The 22,579-nt window shown below is 49.2% G+C and overlaps 1 protein-coding gene across 15 annotated transcripts in view; it reads left to right on the top strand.

The window, feature by feature from the left end:
* The window catches only part of FANCA (FA complementation group A), a 65,395-nt gene that overhangs the window by 20,224 nt on the left and 22,592 nt on the right, over positions 1-22,579 (top strand). For all 15 annotated transcript variants that reach the window (XR_005780931.1, XR_005780930.1, XR_005780929.1 and 12 more), the window contains 11 exons: positions 798-874; positions 1,161-1,302; positions 1,640-1,773; positions 8,235-8,345; positions 9,968-10,063; positions 10,170-10,229; positions 11,071-11,159; positions 11,858-11,918; positions 11,998-12,047; positions 19,482-19,558; positions 21,390-21,503. Coding sequence is in view for 11 of the 15 variants with exons in the window: in XM_040443355.1 (XP_040299289.1) it covers positions 798-874; positions 1,161-1,302; positions 1,640-1,773; positions 8,235-8,345; positions 9,968-10,063; positions 10,170-10,229; positions 11,071-11,159; positions 11,858-11,918; positions 11,998-12,047; positions 19,482-19,558; positions 21,390-21,503 (1,011 nt within the window). In the remaining 4 variants the exon portion in view is untranslated. The remainder of the gene's footprint in view (positions 1-797; positions 875-1,160; positions 1,303-1,639; positions 1,774-8,234; positions 8,346-9,967; positions 10,064-10,169; positions 10,230-11,070; positions 11,160-11,857; positions 11,919-11,997; positions 12,048-19,481; positions 19,559-21,389; positions 21,504-22,579) is intronic.

Raw genomic sequence — 22,579 nt, 5'->3', positions numbered from 1 at the left:
ATTCAGTTGTAATCACATGCTGCTGCTTTTTTTTTTTTTTTTTTTTTGAGAGAGAGAGCGAGCGAGCGAGCGCGTGTGTGGGATGGGCAGGGAGAGAGGGAGACAGGGAATCCCAAGCAGGTTTCACACTGTCAGTGCAAAGCCTGATGTAGGGCTGATCCCACCACCCTGGCATCATGACCTGAGCTGAAATCAAGAGTTGGAGCCCCCCAGGCCCCTATATGCTTTTCTTAAAAGTGGTTAACGGCATATCATCCTCCACTGGGTGTCCTGTGGTTGGTGTCACCATCTGTTCGGTGACAGTGTTTGCAAGTTTTCACTGGTACTCAGGAGGTGAAAATGAAAACCTTGCCCAGTAGGCTTTTTCTATGTGCAGCGGTGTGTCCTGCGGGGGGGGGTCCTCCAGCAGCGGTGTGTCCTCAGGGGAGGTCCTGCCCCAGGGAGGGATGCAGAGATGTTTCCAGCAGGTGCTGTTATACTTTCTGAAGGGCCTGCTCCAGTCAGCTACCCTTTCAACAGTGTCCTCAGTGATTGCTTAATGACACAGGGTGTAAAGGAGCAAAGTTAAAATGTAACTAACGGATTAGAAACCATAGCAGATATGATGAAGATTATCGGCAGGGAGCTGGGCCAGAGATGCAAGCATTTGATAGAAAATGGGGAAAACAGGGAAACGGTGAACTCAGTCACCAATTGAAAAATGCAGATTAAACCAGGTTTTTTTGACATCGAGCCAAGGCACAGCTTTTCGTGATTACTGACTTGACCTCTTTGTCTCTTCTCGTCCTTGAATGAAGTTTCTGATGCTGTTCAGATGCAGAAAGAGTGGAGCTTTGCGAAGACCCACCCTCTGCTCACCGGCCTGTACCGCAGGGTGGGTGTCGCCGCGCTCAGACCGGATGCCCCCTGCGCCAGGAGGCACTGCTGCCGCGAGCCTCTGTGGCTCCCGGCCCGGGGAGAGAGGCCAGGGGGCTCCGTGGGCCCCGCCATCCACACCTGGACCCCGGGGGGCCCCGAGACCGGACGTCTCGCTCGGGCAGAGCACCTCCTCACCTGCCCACACGTATCGCCGTGTCGACCCCACGTCGTGTCCGACGGGAAGTGGGACGGAGCTGAGGCCCCACCGCCTGACGAGCGGTTTGTTTTGACACTTCTTTCAGCTCTTCACGATGCTAAGTCCAGAGGAGCTAGTTGGCCATTTGCAGGAAGTTCTGGAAACCCACGAGGTGAACTGGCAGCATGTGCTCTCCTGCATGTCCACACTGGTGATCTGCTTACCCGAGGCGCAGCAGCTGGTTAAAGGTGCACCTGGGCGGGAGCCGTGCGCTGCGTGTGCGTGCGTGTCCTGTAGTTTGTGGGTGAGCCTGTCCGTGGAATGCGGGCTCCGCTCACCGGCCTCGATGGCGCCCTGTGTCTTTTTGTCTGTGCCCTTGGTCCGCCTCCCGTGGTGGCGATCTGCTTGCTACAGCCTCCCGTGATCAGTGTTTGGCTCTTGGGGTCACTCGTTACCCAGGCTCTTGAACTGGGCACTGCGCGTGTGTGTTCTCCTGACTGCCGTGCCCTATCCCTGGCGGGACGTCCGCGTTTTCTTTGCCGATGCCCTTGTCTGCCAACTGTGACTGTGGTCGTTCCCTCCTAGATTGGGTGGCCCGATTGCTGGCCCGTGCGTTCGAGAACTGCGACCTGGACAGCATGGTCACTGCGTTCCTGGTTGTGCGTCAGGCTGCGCTGGAGGGCCCATCTGTGTTCCCGTCCTATGCAGACTGGTTCCAGGTGAGCTGCCCCCCAGCAGCCACTGGTGGGTCTCTGACTCGCCGTCCTAGGAACAGACACACTCTGTGGGTCAGGTCTGTTCCTCTCCCCGCCCTCCCCCCGCCGGAGCCCCGTGCTGCTCTGTCTGGGCTTTGCTCCCTCCTCTCATGGCCTCCTTGCCTGCCCAGTCAGGTCTCCGAGCACGGGAGTGCGGTCAGGAAACCAGGAAAACAAATGTGCCCGCTGCTCTTGGCACAGTGTGCTCATCCCAGAAGGGTGCCCCTCACCTTCCGCGGGGTCTTCTCTTTGTTTCCACCACATCTGTGCAGCTGTGCACGGCCTGCCGAGTCTCGCCTCTGAGAAGGCATCTTCCAGACATCAACTTTGAAGGTTGGGTGTGTGTAAATCTGTCATTTAAAAGGCTATCTAATTTGGGCGCCTGCGTGGCTCAGTCAGTTAAGTGTCTGACTTCAGCTCAGGTCATGATCTCAAGGTTCGTGAGTTTGAATCCCACTTCGGGTGAGCTCACACCCTGGGTGAGCCCCGCTTCTCTCTCTACCCCTCCCTTACTTGCACCCCCCCCCCAAAAAAAGCTGTCTCATTCTTTGTTGAGGTTTTGGGTTTTCTTGCCATGCTGCCGGGGTGGTGTAGTTGGTGGTGGTTTGTGGGGAGCCCATCTTCCTCCAGTTCTGAGCATTAGCTGCACCTGCACAGACACCCGGAGAGCCTGGCTTGGCCCCTGCCTGGGCCATTGGTACAGCACGGTGGTTGTGGGGTTCTTTCTTTGTTCTTTTATTCCTTGGAGCTGATTCCGGTCAGCCCTGTGCTCCCCCAGCAGTGGGCTGTCAGCCCAGGAGCACCCACGGGACGCACATGGGGCTGTTGGCAGTGTCCACAGCCAGGGGACCCTTTGTGGTCACACTGGCCTGTTTCCTGTGTCTGCTGTGCCTAGGTTATTCGGTCACAACCAGGTATCCCCTGACCTGGGTTTTGCCCACTTCTCAGGACAACACATGGACAGGAATGCTTGGGAAGTGCTGTGTTGATTTTGTGTTTTTTGTTTTTTTGTTTTGTTTTTCCTTTTACCTTTTAAATAAAGTTTATGGAGATAGAATTTACATAAAATGTACCCAATTTAGGTGAATGTTTGTGCGAGTTTGACAGATGTTTAAGTGTATGTTCAGTGTTTAAAGATCTGTTTTAATCTTTATTTTCAAGAGTGTTAATGTAAATAGGCCAATGTGATGATTTTAAATTTGAGCCCTTTGGGGTCCTGAATTAGGGTTCTTAGCTCATCATGGTATGTACTTAGATGTAATTTTTCTTTTTAAAAAAAAATTTTTTTTTTCAACGTTTATTTATTTTTGGGACAGAGAGAGACAGAGCATGAACGGGGGAGGGGCAGAGAGAGAGGGAGACACAGAATCGGAAACAGGCTCCAGGCTCCGAGCCATCAGCCCAGAGCCCGACGCGGGGCTCGAACTCACGCGAGATCACGCGAGATCTCGCGAGATCGTGACGTGGCTGAAGTCGGACGCTTAACCGACTGCGCCACCCAGGCGCCCCTAGATGTAATTTTTTCTAATGAATAAAACTTTTTTCTCTGAAGTGACACTAAATGCTGTTGTAACCCCAGTTTTGGAGGTGTGTGTGTTATTTTAGGTACTTGACATAAATACTTCGAATAAGCTGTGGGTCTCCTCTGGTGGCTTTTTTTAATTTTTAAATTTTTTTACTTGTTTCTTTATGTATTTATTTAGAGAACATCTTTGAGCAGGGAACAGGCAGAGAGAGAGCAATAGAGAATTCCAAGCAGGCTCCACACTGTCAGCATGGAGCCCCATGTGGAACTCAAACCCTCGAACTATGAGATCATGACCTAAGCCAAAATCAAGAGTCAGACGCTCAAGTGACTGAGTGGTGGCTTGTTTTTATTCCTGTTTCCAGGGTGTCATTGAGGCTCACTCTTGATTTGAACGGATGTTGCCAAGGGTCGGTAACCCTTCTGTGTAGACAGACACCTTAGAGGAGGGAGTTGGTGGCCCTGTACTTGGGTGGTACCTGAATAGTGATGTGGGGGCAGTCCTCAACTGACTCAGCCCTCAGGCACCTCTGTTTCCTAAATTCCACATATGGGTGAAATCAGATGGTATTTGTCTTTTCTGACTGACTTATTTTGCTTAGGATAATACGTTCTAGCTGCATCCACGTCTTTGCAAACTGCAGGATTTCATTATTTTTGATGGTTCAGTAATGTTTATGGTGTATGTACCACATCTTCTTTATCCACTCATCATTCCGTGGACATCTGGGCTCTTTCCATAATGGCTGTTGTAGATAATGCTACTGTAAACATTGGCGTGCACGTACCCCTTTGAATGAGTATTTTTGTAGCCTTTGGATAAATAACCTAGTTGTGTAATTGGTGGGTAGTAGGGTAATTCTATTTTTAACTGTTTGAGAAACCTCCACACTGTTCTCCAGGGCGGCTGCACCATTTTGCATTCCCACCAGCTGTGCAAATTGTTCCCCTTTTCTCCACATCCTCTCCCACACCCATTGTTTTTTGTGTTGTTAATTTTAGCCATTCTGACAGGTGTGAGTTAGTATCTCATTGTAGTTTTGATTTGCATTTCCCTGATGATGAGTGCTGTTGAGCATCTTTTCATGTGTCTGATGGCCATCTGTATGTCTTTGTAGAAAGGTTTGTTCACGTCTTCTGCCCATTTAAAAAAAATTTTTTTTTAACATTTATTTATTATTGAGAGACAGACACAGAGCATGAGCAGGGGAGGGGCCGAGAGATGGAGAGACACAGAATCTGAAGCAGGCTCCAGGCTCCTAGCTGTCAGCAAAGAGCCTGATGTGGGGCTCAAACTCACGAACCAGGAGATCATGACCTGAGCCCAAGTCGGATGCTTAATCGACTGAGCCACCCAGGTGCCCCTTTTCCTCTATTCTGAATAGAGTATATGAATAGAGTATCCCTTGCTGGATAGAGTATTCTTGGTTGAAGAATTTTCCCTTTCAGCACTTTGAATATACCAAGCCCCTCCCTCTGGCTTGGAAAGTTTCTGCCGAAAAATGTTCTGAAAGCCTTATGGGGTTTCCTTTGTATGTAGCAGTCTTCCTCTGTTATGGTTCTTTTAAAATATTTTCTTTCTCACTATATTTCGCAAATTTAATTACAATATGTCTTAGTGTGGATCTGCTTTTGTTGATTTTGATGGATCTTTTACGTGCCACTTCGATCTGGTTATCTATTTCCTTCCTTAGATTAAGGGCATTTTCAGCTATTATTTCTTCAAAGAAATTCTCTGCTCCCTTTTCTCACTCTTTTTCTTCTGGGACTCATTTAATGCTAATGTTAGTACATTTGAAGGAGTCACTGAGTTCCCTAAGTCTGTTCTCCCTAAAATGTTGCATAGTTTTTCTTTCTCTCTTTTGTTGAGTTTCGTTGCCTTCCATTACTCTGTCTTCTAGGTCATTGATTCATTCCTCTGCTTCTTCCAGCCTGCCCTTCATTCCATCTAGTGTGTTTCTTTCTTTCTTTTTTTTAATTTAACCCTTTATTTCTGCTGTTATTCCTTTTGTCTGTGTTAGTGATCTCACTGATGTCCTCCACTCTTTTCTCAAGTCCCATGAGTATCCTTAGGATTGTTGCTTAAATTGGCCATCAGCCATGTTACTTACAGTTGCCTCACTTCTATCTCCAGCTGTGGTCTTGTCCTGTCCTTTCATTTGGAACAGATTCTTTTGTCTTCTTATTTTGTCTAAGTCTCTGCACCTACTTCTGTGTGTTAGGAAAGTCAGTCTCTTGATCTTGAGGGTAACGGCCTTCTGAAGAGGTCCCGGACTGCCCTTCAGTGTCATGTCTCCTGTCCCCAGGGCGCTCAGCAAGTGTCCCCAGTGTGTGCAGCGTGTCCTCTGCTGTTGTGTCCTGGCTGCTTTATCCTCCAGGCCAGTTGTCTGCAGAGGCTCTTTGCCTCTTGTGGGCGGTGATTGGTCTGAATGTGGCGCATTTTAAGTAGCGGTGCTCTGGTCTGCTTGTGAAATGAGATGTGGAAGCGAGGCCTCGCAAAACTCCCTGGCGGCGAGACAGCGGTGTGAGCAGGGGTTTGGGCCGGTCTTCTGGGGGAAGGGGGCCTGCCGGGAAGGGCAGCTGCGCCGGAGCGTGTGGCGGGGGTGACGGGGTGGGAGGGCGGGGGTTGAGCGTTTGGTGTGAGCAAGTTAGGAAGCAAGTGGTGCCCGACTCCGCTGGTTCCCGCAGGCGTCCCTGTGCTTGTGCTGAGGGGCGGGAGGGAGGTGGCACCGTCGAGTCTTTGTTCCTGGAGGGGGTCTCTCTGTGAGTGGTCTCTCTGGGCCCAGCCCTCTGAGATGAGCAAATCACCTCGCCCTGTGTGCTCCGGGGGCTCTTCAGGTCTCTTCAGATCATGGTTTCCATGGCTCCGGTCCCTGGGCTGTTTGCCTGCCTGCTCTCCAGGAGCAGCACAGTGCCCTCCGGGCTCTCCCTGAGCCAGGCCCCTGTGCTTTAGAACTCTAGGCCTGAAGCCCTGCTGATTGCAAGAACTTGAATGGGCCCTCTCGCTTTCCGAGCCAGTTGCTGTGGGGCTCCGTCTTCCCGTGAGCTCCCCTGTGTGCGTTCTGTCCTCACCCTTCCCCGCAGAGGCGGCTCCGTCCCAGCACAGTGGCCGTCATCTGTTTCTCTTCTCGTTCTGCCGGTCTTCAGGTTGATTTCTGGGGCACTTGGGATGATTTGATAGTTACCTCGTTGTGTTCTTGGGACGAGGGGAGTCTCGGGCCCTCCTACTCCGCCATCTTCCCCGTATCTGGTGGCTTTTTGTGTCTGCCTGTCTGTCTGCGCCCTCCTCCCACACAGGTATGTTGTGTGCTCTGACAGAAGTGCTCGGCCGGTCTCCCGCCACAGGAGCAGTGGCTGCATAGTTCTGGTGGGCTGGGCTGGGGCAGGACCCGGTGTGGCTGGGTGTTGGGTTCTCTTGGCAGAGGCTCACTGGCTCTTCGGGGCCATTGGCCGTTCTGGAATTCCCGACACTCCCTGGGAGTCCTCGGTTCCCTCCCAGGAAAGCTGGGTTCGGTGTCCTGAGGAGTTGTCCTCCTTGGCCACTTCCCCTGCGGTGACGTTGTCTCCTCACAGAAGAGTGAGAGTTTCTGTGTGTTCATCATGTGGCTTCATCATGTAGAATGTGTATGTTTAGGAAAGGGTCCTTGTTAGGGGAGCTAATGCACTGTGCCTCCGAGGGCCACAAACAGATGCCACAGTTACTGTTTTCTATAGGAATGTGTATATATGGTACTATTTATTTATTTATTTTATTTCAGAGGAAGCTGGGGTGGGGACAGAGAGATGGGGGGAGAGAGAATCCCAAGCAGGCTCTCTGCGTTCAGTGCAGAACCTGACTTGGGGCTCGATCCCACAACTCTGGGATCATGACCTGAGCCAAAACCAAGAGTTGGACATTCAACTGACTGAGCCACCCAGGTGCCCCTATAGGAATGTATTTTTTTTAATTTTTTAATGTTTATTATTTATTTTTGAGAGAGAAAGAGCACAAGCGGAGGAGGGGCAGAGAGAGAGGAAGACACAGAAACCGAAGCAGCTCCAGGCTCTGAGCTGTCAGCACAGAGTCTGATGCGGGGCTTGAATTCACGAACTGCGAGATCATGACCTGAGCCCAAGTCAGACACTTAACTGACTGAGCCACCGAGGTTCCCCTAGGAATGTATTTTTACCTTTTCGTTTTAAAGTTTTTTTTTTTTATTTTTTTTAAACTTTTTTTTTTAAATTTTTTTTTTTTCAACGTTTTCTATTTATTTTTGGGACAGAGAGAAACAGAGCATGAACGGGGGAGGGGCAGAGAGAGAGGGAGACACAGCGTCGGAAACAGGCTCCAGGCTCCGAGCCATCAGCCCAGAGCCTGACGCGGGGCTCGAACTCACGGACCGCGAGATCGTGACCTGGCTGAAGCCTGACGCTGAACCGACTGCACCACCCAGGCGCCCCTAAAGTTTTTTTTTTTTTAATGTTTATTTACTTTTGAGAGAGAGAGAGAGAGAGAGAGAAAGAGACGAAGTGTGAGTGGGGGAAGGGCAGAGACCAAGCGAGACACAGAAACCAAAGCAGCTCCAGGCTCTGAGCTGTCAGCACAGAGCCCGACCCGGGTCTCGAACTCACGGACATCATGACCTGAGCTGAAGTCGGCCGCTTAACCGACTGAGCCACGCAGGTGCCCCATAACTTGTCGTTTTAAATAACCCCTTAGCCCGTCTCTTCAGTCAGGCAGAGCCATAGCGTAAGATTTCAGGGCCCCAGGCGGCTCTGTTTCCCTTTCATTGCAATGGAGTTTCTGTTTCTGTGGTGGAGGCACGGCAGCCGCCAGGCGCCGTGTGACAGATCGGTGTGTGGCGGGCACAGCCCCTCGTGGAGCCGGCCACCTGGCCCTCATGCCGGCCTCTCCCTCCAGGCCTCCTTTGGGAGCTCAAGGGGCTCCCACTGTTGCAGCAAGAAGACGCTGGTCTTCCTCTTCAAGTTCCTGTCAGACCTCGTGCCCTTTGAGGCGCCCCGGTACATGCAGGTGAGTGCAGTCCCAGCCGCCCGGGCGTCCCTCCTCCGTGCAGGCCTCAAAGGAGGGAAGTCCTCGTGCCCTGGGCACCGGGGCCACGTTCGGGACGGTCGATCGCCCGGGAACCAGCCGGTGCGTGTCGCTGGCAGGTGGTCGGTGAGCGCGGTGTCGCGTGCAGAGGGTGGGGCGGGTCTGTTGCGGGCACAGGAGGGTGTCCCCAGCCCCCGCTCAGCGGGAGGAGCACGTGCATGTGCGGTCCAGCCCCATGTGTGTGCTTTTAAAATGATACGTCTTTTTTCGTCCCTCTCTCTCTGTCCCTCTTCTGCTCATGCTCTATCTCCTCCTGTCTCTCTCTTAAAAATAAATAAACGTTAAGAAAAATTTAAAAAAAGTCTTAAAATAGGTATTTTTTCTTTTCTGTTCTTTTTGTAGCTTCAAGTTTTGTTTAAACTCTGGTCAGTTACCATATAAAATGATACATTTTTATATCAAGGAAGAACCGGAAGGATATACCCCAAAGTGCCCGTGGCCGTTACTTCCAGGGGGGAAGACCTTCATAATTTATTATCTTTTTATTAAATGTCTTAAGTTTATTTATTTTGAGGGAGCATGCACAAACGGGGAAGGGGCAGTGAGAGAGGGAGACAGAAGATCCGAAGCGGGCTTTGCGCCAGCAGCAGCGAGCTCGACGTGGTGCTCGAACTCACAAATGTGAGATCGTGACCTGAGCCAAAGGTGGACGCTCAACCAACTGAGCCCCCTAGGTGCCCTGAGTGTGCATTTTTAGTAACAAATCTATACGAATCTCGTTATTAAAAATGCCTTACTGCAAGCTTTCTTTTTTATTTTATTCTATTAAAAATTTTTTTTTAACGTTTATTTATTTTTGAGACAGAGAGAGACAGAGCATGAATGGGGGAGGGTCAGAGAGAGGGAGACACAGAATCTGAAACGGGCTCTAGGCTCTGAGCGGTCAGCACAGAGCCTGACGCGGGGCTCGAACCCACGGACCGCGAGATCATGACCTGAGCCGAAGTCGGCCGCTTAACCGACTGAGCCACCCAGGCGCCCCAAGCTTTCTTTTTTAAAATGAGATGACTATAGCCAGCATTCTTTGGGCGGGTAGGGCACCTGGAGTCCGATTTTCACTTCTTGTTTTGTAAATACGACATTTGCCTTACGTTCCAAAGAATACATCTGACGGAATGGAGGAAGGGGAATAAAGAACTTGCCGCCACTGAGTGAAGCCCAGAACTTCCTTCCCACCCTTCCGTGGGGACTTGACCCCTTGTCTCCTGGGCACTGCTGTGGTGGTGCTGTAGCCGCGGCCCTGGAGGACAGCGCCTGAGTGGGGGCGCTGGGGTGCGGTGGGTGACGGGCCAGCTCTGTGGGCGGGCCCCACCCCATGCCCTCCCTGGCATGGCCCTCTTCTGCTCCATGGATGTCCGTGGGAGCAGGTGGAGACCCTGGGGTTCTGTCCCACCTCTGGCTTCAGCCCCCAGGGTCTTTGGCTAACCCTTGGACCCTCCCGACGTGCAACAAGTGCAGCTTTCGGAAGCGGGCTGTTGCCGCCTCCCCGGAAAGTCACCAGCAGTTCACGGGCTGGTGTCACCTGCTCTGCCATCTGCCCGCAGGCACACATTCTCCACCCGCCGCTGGTGCCAAGCAAGTACCGCTCCCTCCTCACAGACTATGTCACGCTGGCCAAGACGCGCCTGGCCGACCTGAAGGCGAGTCCTGGCCTCCCCTCCCCAGCAACAGCTCCTTCCTCAGCCTTTCCCCGCAGAGCCCAGCGCCTGCCTGGTCCTCCCATCCCCAAACACGTCTCCTCTGCAGGTTTCTCTGGAAAACATGGGCCTCTACGAGGATCTGTCTTCAGCCAGGGATGTGACGGAGGTAATGTCACCTTGGTTCTACTGCCCCGTGAGGCCTGTCGCCTGTGCTCACCAAGCTCACTCTGAGCTGAGCGTTTGAGCCTTTTCTTTCTGGTGCAGCTTGAGGGTGGGAGCTAACTGGCGGGTACTTACTCTGTGATGCTCTGCCCTTTTCAGAGCAGGAGCAAAGCCGGTCACTGTGTGAAGGACAGTCAGTCGTTTAGATCTTGGTTCACGTGGGTTTGCATAGAGCAGGAGGTCTTTCAAATGGGGTAGGGGGAAGATCGTGTTTTTCTAAGAATTATAGAAAAAAGCGTTAACTATATTTACGTAGAGCAGAAGTCAGAATGCTGTATGGCGTTTGTATGCATTGTTTTGAGAGCCTCAAAAACTTTGTAAAAGCTGTGAGCTGCCGGAGAGCCCTCACAGCGGCCCGTGGCGCGTTCTAAGTGTTTAATGCAGCTGTCCATTTCAGGTTTCTTGCTGCTCATAAGTCATTTCACATGGTTTTTTAAGTCTCAAAAGCTAAGACTCTTCCCCTTCCCACTTCACATCTTTCTTTGGACCCTTTTATTCTCCTGGGGGGGCCCGGGGGGGTGGCAGAGGGTCACAGGCCTGTCGAGCGGTTAGTGGGGCGGCTCATTGCCAGACGCGAGCTCTCTGAGAGCAGGAGACAGCGGATGGTACGTTTGTGTGGCCTCGCCGGTGACGGGTGGAACGTTCCCTCGCCGTGCTGGCCGTGAGCACTCGCCATCCACCCCGACAGGGCAGAGCTGTGCTCAAGGGGAGGCTCATGACCCCCTTCTCAGCGTCTTTTCTCCCACATCCCGTGTTCCCTTCCCACCCTCCCTGTACGGAGCCAGCCCCACAGCCAAGCGCACCAGGATGTGGAGAAGGCCATCGCAGTGTTTGAACACACAGGGAGAATCCCCTCTGCGGTCATGGAGGCCAGGTAGGGTCGTGCTTCCCCCGAGCCGTCCCGTCTGTTCTCGGAGCCAGTCGGAGTAGAATGGCTTTCGTATTTGTGGGTCTCCGAGGGTAGATGTCCGGCAAAAGTCGTGCAGAGCCTTTCTGTGAACCTTGTTTCCTCGATAAAAGCTGACAGGTAGTGTGGAGAAGGGCCCCCACTTAGGGGGTTTAGGGCAATAACTTTGTTACCGATGCTTCACGGGTGACCGAAGTGCAGCCAGGACAGAATCGGATAGCAAAGTTGTCGTGGGTTTTGTGTGGTCCCGAAACGTTTTCAACTGTGGTTACCGTCAGTGTGCGGCAGCTTTTCGAAGGCCTTGCTTCTCAGAGCTGTGACCTGACCCCCGCTCCCAGGATTCCAAGCTCAGCCCCAGGGGAACGCCCACAGCTGACCTGAAGCGACCAGCCCAGATCGCACGCCTGTGCGGCGGGCAGAGCGCCTTCCAGATCCCCTGGGACGCAAGCTTGTTGCTTCCCTGTGTGGGAAATGTCCCAAAACGGTGAAAAAGAAGACTTAAAACTGTGGTGTGATGTCACAGTCACGTGATCGGATGTGAGACAGCCTCTGAAACGTAGTGGCTGTCCGTGGAAATGGATTTCGTCGCTGTCAGTAAGGGGCTCTAATGCCTGTGTCGTCTGACCGAGTGTGTGACCCTCCTCCCCCGCTCTCCTGTGCTGCAGCATCTTCAGGAGACCCTACTACACGGCTCACTTTCTCCCTGCCCTCCTCACGCCTCGAGTGGTCAGTACGTGCGGTCGCGGGCCTGGGGCCCTGCTGGCAGAGAGCGGGTGCCTCACTTGACTCCCATCTTCCCCCGCAGCTCCCGAAAACGCCTGATCCCAGAGCGGCCTTGATCGAGTCCCTGAGGAGGTACGTGAGGACACCTGCTTCCGGGAGGGTTCTTGACAAATGTAAAGGGTTGTGCCTCTTGTATGGAGGAATGCGTTTTATCTCGTGGGTTTTATTTATAAACTATTGGCTCAAAATCGGTTAAGATTTTAAAAATAAAATATTTTTGATACTGACTATGATTTTTCACTGAGGATTATCAGTGTGGGGATTTAAGAAAGTCAGGTGATTGCTCCATAATCGCTGTGAAAGAATTTAAGCCAAGAAAGAAGAGAACAGGGAGACTCGGAAGCCTTGCTCTGCAGCAGGTTCGGCCGGACCTGAGACCGCAGGGCAGGGCACGCAGCCTTGGCTTCCCAGCTCACGCTAAGACCTCCCCCAGCCGAGAGTTGACCAGCTTCCCTGTCCTCCTTCCTGTAAATCCTGCTTCCCAGTAACCCTCTCACAACACAGCGAGAAGGTCGAGGAGAATGAGGCTAGAACATAAAAGTAAACTTTGTCATCTTATATATAATAGGACTATTCTCTGGGATCCTTATTTTTATTTATTTTGTGTGTAAAAGAATCCAGAAGTACAGAGACCAGTGCAAAAAGTGCTCCTGTGCCTCACTCACATTCATGCTTTGCTGTGCCTTTCCTTTTTTATGTTTTTGTTCAAAATAAAATTGTATGGGTATTGTTGAAAGCCTTCTCAATCCAGCTCCCTGACCTGCTTTCCATTTTCCGTCTCTAAGGAAACCATTATCCTGAGGTTCACATATAATCTTTTTATTTATTTGTTTTTATTTTTTTAAGAAAAATTTTTTTAATGTTTTTATTTATTTTTGTTTTTTAAATTTTTTTTTCAACGTTTATTTATTTTTGGGACAGAGAGAGACAGAGCATGAACGGGGGAGGGGCAGAGAGAGAGGGAGACACAGAATCGGAAACAGGCTCCAGGCTCTGAGCCATCAGCCCAGAGCCTGACGCGGGGCTCGAACTCACGGACCGCGAGATCGTGACCCGGCTGAAGTCGGACACTTAACCGACTACGCCACCCAGGCGCCCCTGTTTTTATTTATGTTTGAAGGAGACAGACAGAGCATGAGCGGGGGAGGGGCAGAGAGAGAGGGAGACAGAATCCGAAGGAGGCTCCAGGCTCCGCCGAGCTGTCGGCACAGAGCCTGACACAGGGCTCAGACTTACAAACCATGAGATCATGGCCTGAGCCGAAGTTGGACACTTAACCGACTGAGCCACCCAGGCGCCCCTTTTTATTTATTTTTTTAAACATTTTAAAATTTATTTTTAAGAGAGAGTGAGCCAGGGAGTAACAGAGAGGGAGAGAGAGGATCCCAAGCAGGCTCTGCACTACCAGTGCGGAACCTGACACAGGACTAGGACTTTGAACCATGAGATCATGACCTGAGCCTAAATCAAGAGTTGGACGCTTAACCAACTAAGCCACCCAGGTGCCCCAATCTTTTTCTATTTTTAATTTTATTACATATATTTAAAAGTAAAAGTATGTGTGTATACATGCACATATCACCCCGTGTCCCTCTGCAGTTGGTGTTTTCACTCACCCTGATGGCTCTGGGTCACTTGACCAATAGCATAGAATTCTGTTCTGTGGCAACCAGCTGCCATGTTGCACAACCCCGGGGGTGCTATGGCCTGCAGCGTGACTACCTTGATTAATTTATCCGTCCCCTAGAACAGAACTCTTAGGTTAACTCCATTATAATGCTCTTTTAATAGTGCTTCAGTGAACATCCTTGGATGTGTATCCATGAAAATTCCAAATTTTTAGGGGTGCCTGGGAGGCTCAGTTAGTTAAGTGTACGACTCTGGGTTTTGCCTCAGGCCATGATCCCATGGTTCGTGAGATCGAGCCTCACGTTGGGCTCTGTGCTGACAGCACAGAGCCTGCTTTGAATTCTGTGTCTTCCTTTCTCTCTGCCCCTCCGCTGTTTATTCTCTGCCTCTCTCATTCTCTCTCTCTCTCTCTCTCTCTCTCTTTCTCTCTCTCAAACTCAAAAAATTTTAAACTCTGAACTTTTAGTGGAATTTTCTTAATTTATGGATTAATATTGGGTAGTTGACTTTATTGTAATTTTCTTTCTATGAACATCGCATATCTATTTAAGCTTTTCAGTAGTAGACTTTTCTATCTTGTAAATCTTTAGTTAGATTTGCTACTGGGTACCTAGATTTTGTTGTTGTGAATAGCATATTATCTTCTGGGGTTTAAAAAAATTTTTTTTTCATTGATTATTGAAGTATAGGTACTCCTGTATCAAGTAATCCTGTTGAACTTATTTATAGTAGGCGATTAGTTGATTTTCTCTGTAGATGAGCGCAGTAGATTTCTATGCCGAATAAGTTTGTCTTTTCTGATTTTTATACCTTTTAGTTTTTGTCTTGTTAAATTGGGTAGGCTTCTTAGTGTAACATGAAATTGTAGAATAAGCTGGCATCGTGTGTTGTTTCTGACTGAAATAGGAATGCTTCTGATGTCTGACCAGTATTTCTATTTGCTGTAGTCTATATATTTAAACAAAAAAATTAATGTTTGTTTATTTTGGGGAGAGAGAGACAGAGTGCGAGTGGGGGGAGGGGCAGAGAGAGAGGGAGACACAGAATCCGAAGCAGGTTCCAGGCTCTGAGCTGCCAGCACAGAGCCCGACCTGGGGCTTGAACTCGCGAATTGTGAGATTGTGACCTGAGCCAAAGTCGATGATTAACCGACTGAGCCCCCTAGGTGCCCCTGTAGTCCTTATATTTTCATTTCCTTTAACATATTCAGAAAATTCCCTCTGCAGATTTGCTAAGGACTTTTAGCATCAATTTATGTTTTTTTGCATCTCTGAAGGTGGTTTTTGCTGCTGTGAAATCTGTTATGTGATAGATTACAGTGATTTTTCCACTTTCCTTGCATTGTGGATCACCTACTTTGTAATGATTTTTTATTACATGGGCTGTTGAATGTGGTTTAATGATGACTTTATTTAGGATTTTTGCATCTGTATCTCATACTTTTTTTTAATTCATGTTGGCTGCTTTGGCATCAAGGCTATATTCCATTCTCATGGAATGAATTGGGTAGCCTTCCCTCTTTCCTGTCTTCTGAAACAATTCATGTAGCACAGGGATTCTGCGTCTCTTAAAGTTCGATAAAACTTGGCTATAATATCTTTTCCTCATGTCTGTCTCAGAGAGGCAAACTATTGACAACTGAATCGGTTTCTTTCTTTCTTTTTTTTTTTTTTTTTCATGTTTATTTATTTAGAGAGAGTGCATGAGAGCCAGGGAGGGGCAGAGAGGGAGAGAGAATCCCAGGCAGACTCCGCGCTGCCAGTGCAGAGCTTGACAGGGGGCTCAGGCCCACAAGCTGTGGGATCGTGACCTGAGCCCAAATCGAGAGTCGGAGGCTTTACCTCCTGAGCCCCGCGGGCACCCTTATTATTTCCTACTTTCTTTGACTTCACGCCGTCGTTCTTAAGTTCCTAAGCTGGTTGTTTAACTCAGTGTTTTACAGTCTTTCTTATGTTTTAGTTTTGTTTTGGTTTGGTTTGGTTTTGCTTATTTATTTAGAGAGAGAGAGACAGGGCACAAGCAGGGGAGGAGCAGAGACAGGGAGACACAGATCTGAAGCAGGCTCCAGGCTCTGAGCTGGCAGCACAGAGCCCGATGTGAGGCTTGAACTCATGGACTGTGAGATTATGACCTAAGCCGAATTTGGACGCTTAACCGACTGAGCCACTCACGTGCCCCTCTTTCTTGTGTTTTAATAGAGTCATAGCTTAATAAGGTTTACCTCTAAGTGTTACTTCAGTGCCTTCCAGAAGTTTCAACATAGAGTTCTTACATTGTCATTCAGTTCTAGATATTTTATTACTTGCGTTATGGTTTTCTTGTAATTTATGAGTTAGTTATAAACGAATTAAAACATTTTCCGAACATATAGGTGTTTGCCCCTGAGCTTTTATTGTTAATTTCTAATTTAATTACATTATTTTCAAAGATGATTTGCTTTTTATGGATTTTTAAAATATGTATGTATGTATTTACTTATTTTGAGAGAGCGTGAGTGAGCAAGGGGCTGAGAGAGAGGGAGAGAGAGTGCGTATCCCGAAGTGGGGCTGGAATTCCTGAACCATGAGATCATGACCTGAGCCTTAGTTGGATGCTTAACTGACTGTAGCACCCAGGTGCCCTGGTGGATTTTTTTTTTTGAGACTTTCCCTTAGATCTCGTACGTGTTCAGCGTTTGTAAACATTTCCTTTGTATTCTTTACTTTGGAGGTATAGGGTCTGTCTGTTAAATTGTACTTGTTCCCAAGTTTTCTGTATCTTGACCAGAATTCTGTCACTTTGGTTTATCAGTTTATTAAGGATGTAGTTGTGGTTTTGTCATTTTCTCCTTATAATTCTGTCAGATTTGTCTTTATGCGTTTTGAAGCCTATGTTACTACTTGCAAACAAGTTTTTATGATTGTTAAAAATAAAGCCTTCAAAATATAGCTCCTGGCTGGGTATTTTTTTATTGTGTAATGTCTTTATTAGGCTTTATTTATTTATTAGGCTGTTAATGCCAGCTTTTTTTTTTTTCTTTTTTTTTTTTCCCTTTTTGGTGTTTGCATGGTATGGCTTCCTAATTTTTTGACATTTATTTCTAGGCTTTAAAAATTGTTTTTGTCAAAGTTCAGTAAGAATGCAGATTGAAGAGTCAGTTCTATAAAGTTTATTAAGAGAAATAGTCATTCCCTCCCCTCCACGCCTCCCTGCCATTTCTTTTTCTCTGGAGGCAACCATTTTCAAGTTTTGACTGATTTTTGTTCTTTATCTCCATATTTCTAAGTAATATTCTTATTTTGCTAGCAACTTACCACTTTTTTTGTTGTTTTAGGCCATGTCAATTGGTTTTCCGCTATTTGAGGATGAAGACCTAGGTTTTTTGCTTCTACCCACACAAGTAGATGTCCTTCATACAAAAAAACTTTTAAATTTTAAAACTCACTTTTTTTTTTTTTTTTTTAGGGCTATGTAAACACTATTCAGAGTTCACCATTAGGAATGTAACTACCTTTCATTTCTCTGGGGCTCCTAATTATCTTTGTTTTATCTTAATCTTTTGTGTGTGTGTCATTCAACTGGTACCCAAATCCGCCATCTCAGTGTCCTCTCACTCAGACCTTCAAGTGCTCACTCAATCGCTTCTGAGAGATAAAGGCCTTCTAGAGCCTCCTAGCTGGCTCCACTCTGAATTGTTAGCTTTTTCTGCGATCCTCGTATCTTCCTTTGACCGCCTGGGAGTGTCTTTGATTCTTCTCTTTTCTGGACCCTAGACCATCCTGTTTCTGGATTTACTCCTGTGTTTTGGTGGGACACATCCCACTGAAGCTTTTTAAGAAGGGTGAATGGGAGGTAGCCTTTTTTTTTTTTTTTTTTTTTTTTTTGACATTTTATTCAGCCCTCACATTTGATAGTTAATTTGACTGGGTGTAGAAATGTAGAAATCTTGCTTGGAAATATTTTCCCTCACATTTTTAAAATATTGACCTATTGATGTGTAGCTTCCAGTGTTGCTATTGAGATGTTAGGTTTCTGATTCTTTGCACGTGACATGTGTTTTTCTCCCTGGAGATTTGCAGTATCTTTTTTTTTTTTTTTTAATTTTTTTTTTTAACGTTTATTTATTTTTGAGACAGAGAGAGACAGAGCATGAATGGGGGAGGGTCAGAGAGAGAGGGAGACACAGAATCTGAAACAGGCTCCAGGCTCTGAGCTGTCAGCACAGAGCCCGACGCTGGGCTCGAACACAAGGACCGCGAGATCATGACCTGAGCCGAAGTCGGACACTTAACCGACAGAGCCACCCAGGCGCCCCTGCAGTATCTTTTTTATCGTTTCCTGGGTTTTCAAATTTCATTGCAATGTATTTTGGTGTGGGTCTAATTTCATTTCTTGGCTAGGCGGATGGTGGGCCTTTTAATCTGGAAATTCGTGTCCTTCAGAACAAAGAAGTTTTCTCAGACATTTCAAAATCTTTTGTTAAGAAAAATTTAAGATAGAAATGTAGGATAGTACTTATGTAGCCCTCAAATTCCTCTGTCCACCCACCATTCTGGGCCATTTTGTTTTTATTTTTAGGGAGAGAGAGTGCATGTGTGTGCGCACGCAAATGGGGTAGGAGTTGAGAGAGAGAGAGAGCAAGAATCCCAAGCAGGCTCCATGCCCAGCATAGCTCCTGATGAGGGGCTCGATCTCATGACTGTGAGATCATGACCTGAGCCAAAGTCAGTGGTCAGACACTCCACTGACTGAGCTGCCCACACACCCTCTTCTGGGCTGTTTTGAAGCAAACCACAGACACGGACTGCTTGATCCCGCTTACTTCAGAGCGGGTCTCCTTTCCTGCCTGGTTTCTTCTTGGGGCTCTTCCTTTTCAGACATTACACCACCAGGATTGTCTCCTGACTTGTTCTCTGTTACATTTTGCATGTCTGGTCTTTTGGGTTGTTTTTTTTTTTTTTCTCTCCTTTCTGGGAGATTTCTTCTGGTTAACTTGCCTGTTCTTTCTGTCACTGGATTTTTCTGTTTATGGAAATCCATTCTCCTCTAATAGCTGCGGTGTTTGATCTTAGGTCTCTGAGGATGAGCGATGTCTGAAGTGTTCTTTTCTGTGAATTTTTCCATTTCCTTAGATGTGCTCTTTCTTTTATTTGCATTGATTTCTAATCTGTAAGCTCCCCACCCGCCTTCCAGTCTCTGGGGCAGTTGCGTGCTCCTCCGCTCCAGCCTGTCCTCTGCCTTGCTTTGGCCTTTGATGGCACTCCCATTCTGGAATACGGCCACCTCCCTCCTCCTTTTCCTGGCTCATCATCAGGCCTTGCGGCACTGTCGGCAGGCCTCCTTCCTGCCTCACTGCTCACTTGGAGACTTTGTGTCCCGCAGGCTAGGCCATTGCCCGTGTCCCATACTTGGGCTGCTCTTCTGAAGGTGGCTCCACAGCTCTTGCCCTTGGACTTGTCACTGTGCCATGAGAATGTGCCAGCCAGGGGTCCATGCCCTGCAAAACCCTTATCACAGGACTTTGTTCTATAATTCTCTGTATTTCTAATGACATCAGTTGGGTGCTTTTCTCAGTATTATTCATTAAAACTAATAAAAGTCCCCTTTAAAATTTGGAAATTACCCAAACTTTAACGAGAGAAGTAAAAATCATTTATAATCTCACTACCCTATGAAAACCACGGTTGGCAGATATGTGTACATGGCAAATTATGAAACACTAAGAACCATTTGAGTCCATGCATATAATGGGTTTTTCCTAAAAATAGAGTCCTACCATAAGGTATGGATAGTAGACTATATCATGTATTTTTGTTTTATGATAGTTTTTGAAATGGTAAGCTTGCGAACTAATTTGAGTCCTGGTTGACTTGCTTTTCATGTTTTCTCCTGATCCAGAGCAGATAAAATTCCCCTGTCTCTGTACTCCGCCTACTGCCAGGCCTGCTCCACTGCCGAAGAGAAGAAGCCAGAAAGTAAGGTTATGGGTCTCTCCATCCCCGTGTCGGGCACTTTTCCGCATCCCGGGTCCTGAGGTGTGGGGGTGACAGGCACCTCAGTGCGTGTGGTCTGGTTAAGTCGGGACGGACGCGCCCTAGTCGTCAGGTCCTGGGCTCCCAGCCTGGGAGCCCCGGAGGGTTACCTGCCAGAGCCCCTCCCTGAGGTTCTGCATGAGGCCGGGATGTGCGTGCTGCTCGCCTGTTCTGACGCAGGCTTTAAATTCGGGGGACCTCCCGGACCAGGAAGCCAGGCTTGACGTCCGTCGTGTCGGTTCTGACGCGTGGCGTGGTGGCTGGTCTGCGGCGGCTTTCTCTTTGGACGGTTGAGTCCTGTGGCGGGCTGGGGATCGCTCGGCTCACAGGAGTCGGTGATGTCGACCCAGGTCCCGTCTGTGGCAGCGGCGTGCGTCGGGAGACCTCGGTGCTCCGAGCGGCTGGGCGGACTGGCTGGGCGGTGGAGCGGCCTGTGTCTCGGCAGGAGCCGTGCCGTGAAGCCGTTCTTGTTCGCTACTTTAAATCCTCTGACATTTGCGGGGCCGCCTGGGCCGAATGAGGTGGCGATTTCTGGTTCTGTCTGCCAGAACCTTCCTGTTACACGCGTGAGTGCTTTCTCACAGTCACGGAGACCCGGGAGACTTGAGTGGGCAAAGAACGACGGTCCCGGGTCCCCTGCTCGTTCGGACCAGTACTGCAACAGCTCACCATTGTGGGGCTCCCAGGAGGCAGTGGGGCTGCATCCAGTGCGGTGGGGGGCACGCCCCTCCGTCCCCGGCCCCCTGGCCCTGCCTTAGGGGCCTCGCGGATGTTTTCTGTCTCATCCGGCAGGGCTTATAAACGAAGACTCATCACTTCTAGTTTCGTTTCGGTGTCTCCCATGTGAGGCTCGCTGTGGACACCCGGTGTCTTCTCTGGCGACACCAGAACTCGAACTCGTATTTTTAAAACATTTGTGGTGTGCTTTTCTTTGTATAATGAAAATTCTGTGTTTGGACTCCTGGGTGGCTCGGTCGGGGGAGCACGTGGCTCTTGATCTCGGGATCGTGAGTTCCAGCCCGACGTTGGGTATACAGCTTACATTTAAAAAGTTAGAAAACATTTTTTTGAAGAAGTATCTTTGTTTTACAAATATATGATCAGATCTAATCTTTTTTCAAAAATCTCGTAGACATGTTGAGAGCTGATAATCATCTCTTGTATATTAATTTTTAAGTTTTCTCCTTTACATCTTTTTTTTTAATATCCTATTATAAAAAACAGTAGGACATTACTTAAAAGTTTTAGAAATGGAACAAATTATGACCCATCCACAATTCTACGTACCCACCGAGACCCCCTCGCCATGCTTCTGGTCCTTCTTTACATATGTGTTTTTCACACTTACGGCAATGTTGCGCATAGAACCATGTTTTTTCTCTTTTTCACTGTTTTTAACTCAAAAAAAATTTTTTTAAGGTTTATTTTTGAGAAAGAAAGAGAGTAGAGCATGTATGCTAAAGCAGGGGAGGGGCGGACAGAGAGGGAGACCCAGGATCTGAAGCAGGCTCTGTGCTGACAGCAAAGAGCCTGATGTGGGGCTCGAACTCAGGAATTGTGAGATCCTGACCTAAGCTGAAGTCGATCGCTTAACTGACTGAGCCACCCGGGTGCCCCAAATCATGTTTTGTCTTAAATTACTACATTTATAAACAAGTTTCTGATACCAGTGACGGGTGCCCAGCAGTGCAGTGCCTCGTGGAGTCCTGGTGCCTCTGTCTGCCGTGGACATGGAGAGGCCGCATCCAGCTGTGCGTGTCCCGTCATTTCTCAGGTGCAGCCCCGGGAATGAAGGTGGAAGCTGTCTGTGCCGAGGGACCCTTGGGACCACTCGCAGCCGCGCTAAGAGAGCTCAGAGCCGCGATGACGGACCCCACGCAGTATGACGGTGAGGACATGGCTGTGCGCAGGGCCGTCTGCAGTGGGTGTTGGGAGGGACGAGTGGATGTCCAGCCATGGCCAGGGCTCAGCGTGACGACAGCGCTGGCGGATGCTGAGGACTTGCCTCCTTTCACCTGGGATGGGATGGGAGACGGGTCTGTCGTTCAGGCTCTCCCAGACCCTCAGCAGATTGAATACTCTGCTCTTGGAGCTCCTAGCGGAGCAGGTAATGAGCAGGAAGAAAAGTAACGGCACCAAGGTGTGGGGTTTTCTTTCTTAACTGAGTAGCTGTAACCCTGAACACTGGGTCTCTGCTTCTGCGTGACCATTTTCTGTAAAATGGTGACTCGTGAATGATTCACCTCATGTGGTGTGTGGTAGTCCATGAAATAAAATGCTGACTTCCCCTACTTTGGAGATTTTTGGTAGGGAAAATGTAGAATCTAATGGAAAAAAGCCGTGTTTCTCCTGGTACCTGTAAGAGATTTTTATAGATGATAAACCCATTTTATTCAAACCACGACAGAATATCCCACGAGAGCCTCACAGAGGAAATATTAACGGCACCGCCTCAGTTTCCCTTGCTCCCTGTAGCATCTCCTCCGCGACCGTAGGGGCATGGCCTTGCCGAACTGCGCTCCTGCAGAATTTGGCGTGAGGGGACACTGAGGTCTGCGTCAGCCTTGTTGCTCACAGTAGTTTCCGATTCCGGCCAGCACAGTCGGCCTGTCGCCTGACCTCCGGTGCCCGGAGGCTGTGGCTCCTTGCCTTTGGCAGACCGACCGTAGGGCGTGGAGCAGACGTGGTGCCGTGTGGGAGGGTTGGCCTGCGACTTCAGATGGAGAACATGCATACAGGGTGAAAGAGAACCGCCCAAATGATCCCAGGCCGTGAGGACAGCGGTCATGCTCACCCGCAGCGTGCTCCCACCGCCCGGCTGGCGGAGGAGCGCCGCCCTGGGGCTCGTGGCCCTGGTAGCGCCGGAGACGGGGCTGCGGTGAGCCGCTGCGCGCGGGAACGCCGGCGCCCCCTGCAGGCAGCCCGTTGCGAGCGGGAACGCCACCGCCCCCTGCAGGCAGCCCG

Source organism: Herpailurus yagouaroundi, unplaced genomic scaffold (assembly GCF_014898765.1).
Source record: "Herpailurus yagouaroundi ecotype Mexico unplaced genomic scaffold, PumYag 190, whole genome shotgun sequence".
Lineage (NCBI taxonomy): Eukaryota > Metazoa > Chordata > Mammalia > Carnivora > Felidae > Herpailurus > Herpailurus yagouaroundi.
Note: the sequence above shows the minus strand (reverse complement) of the source record. Positions and strands in the feature narration are given on the sequence as shown.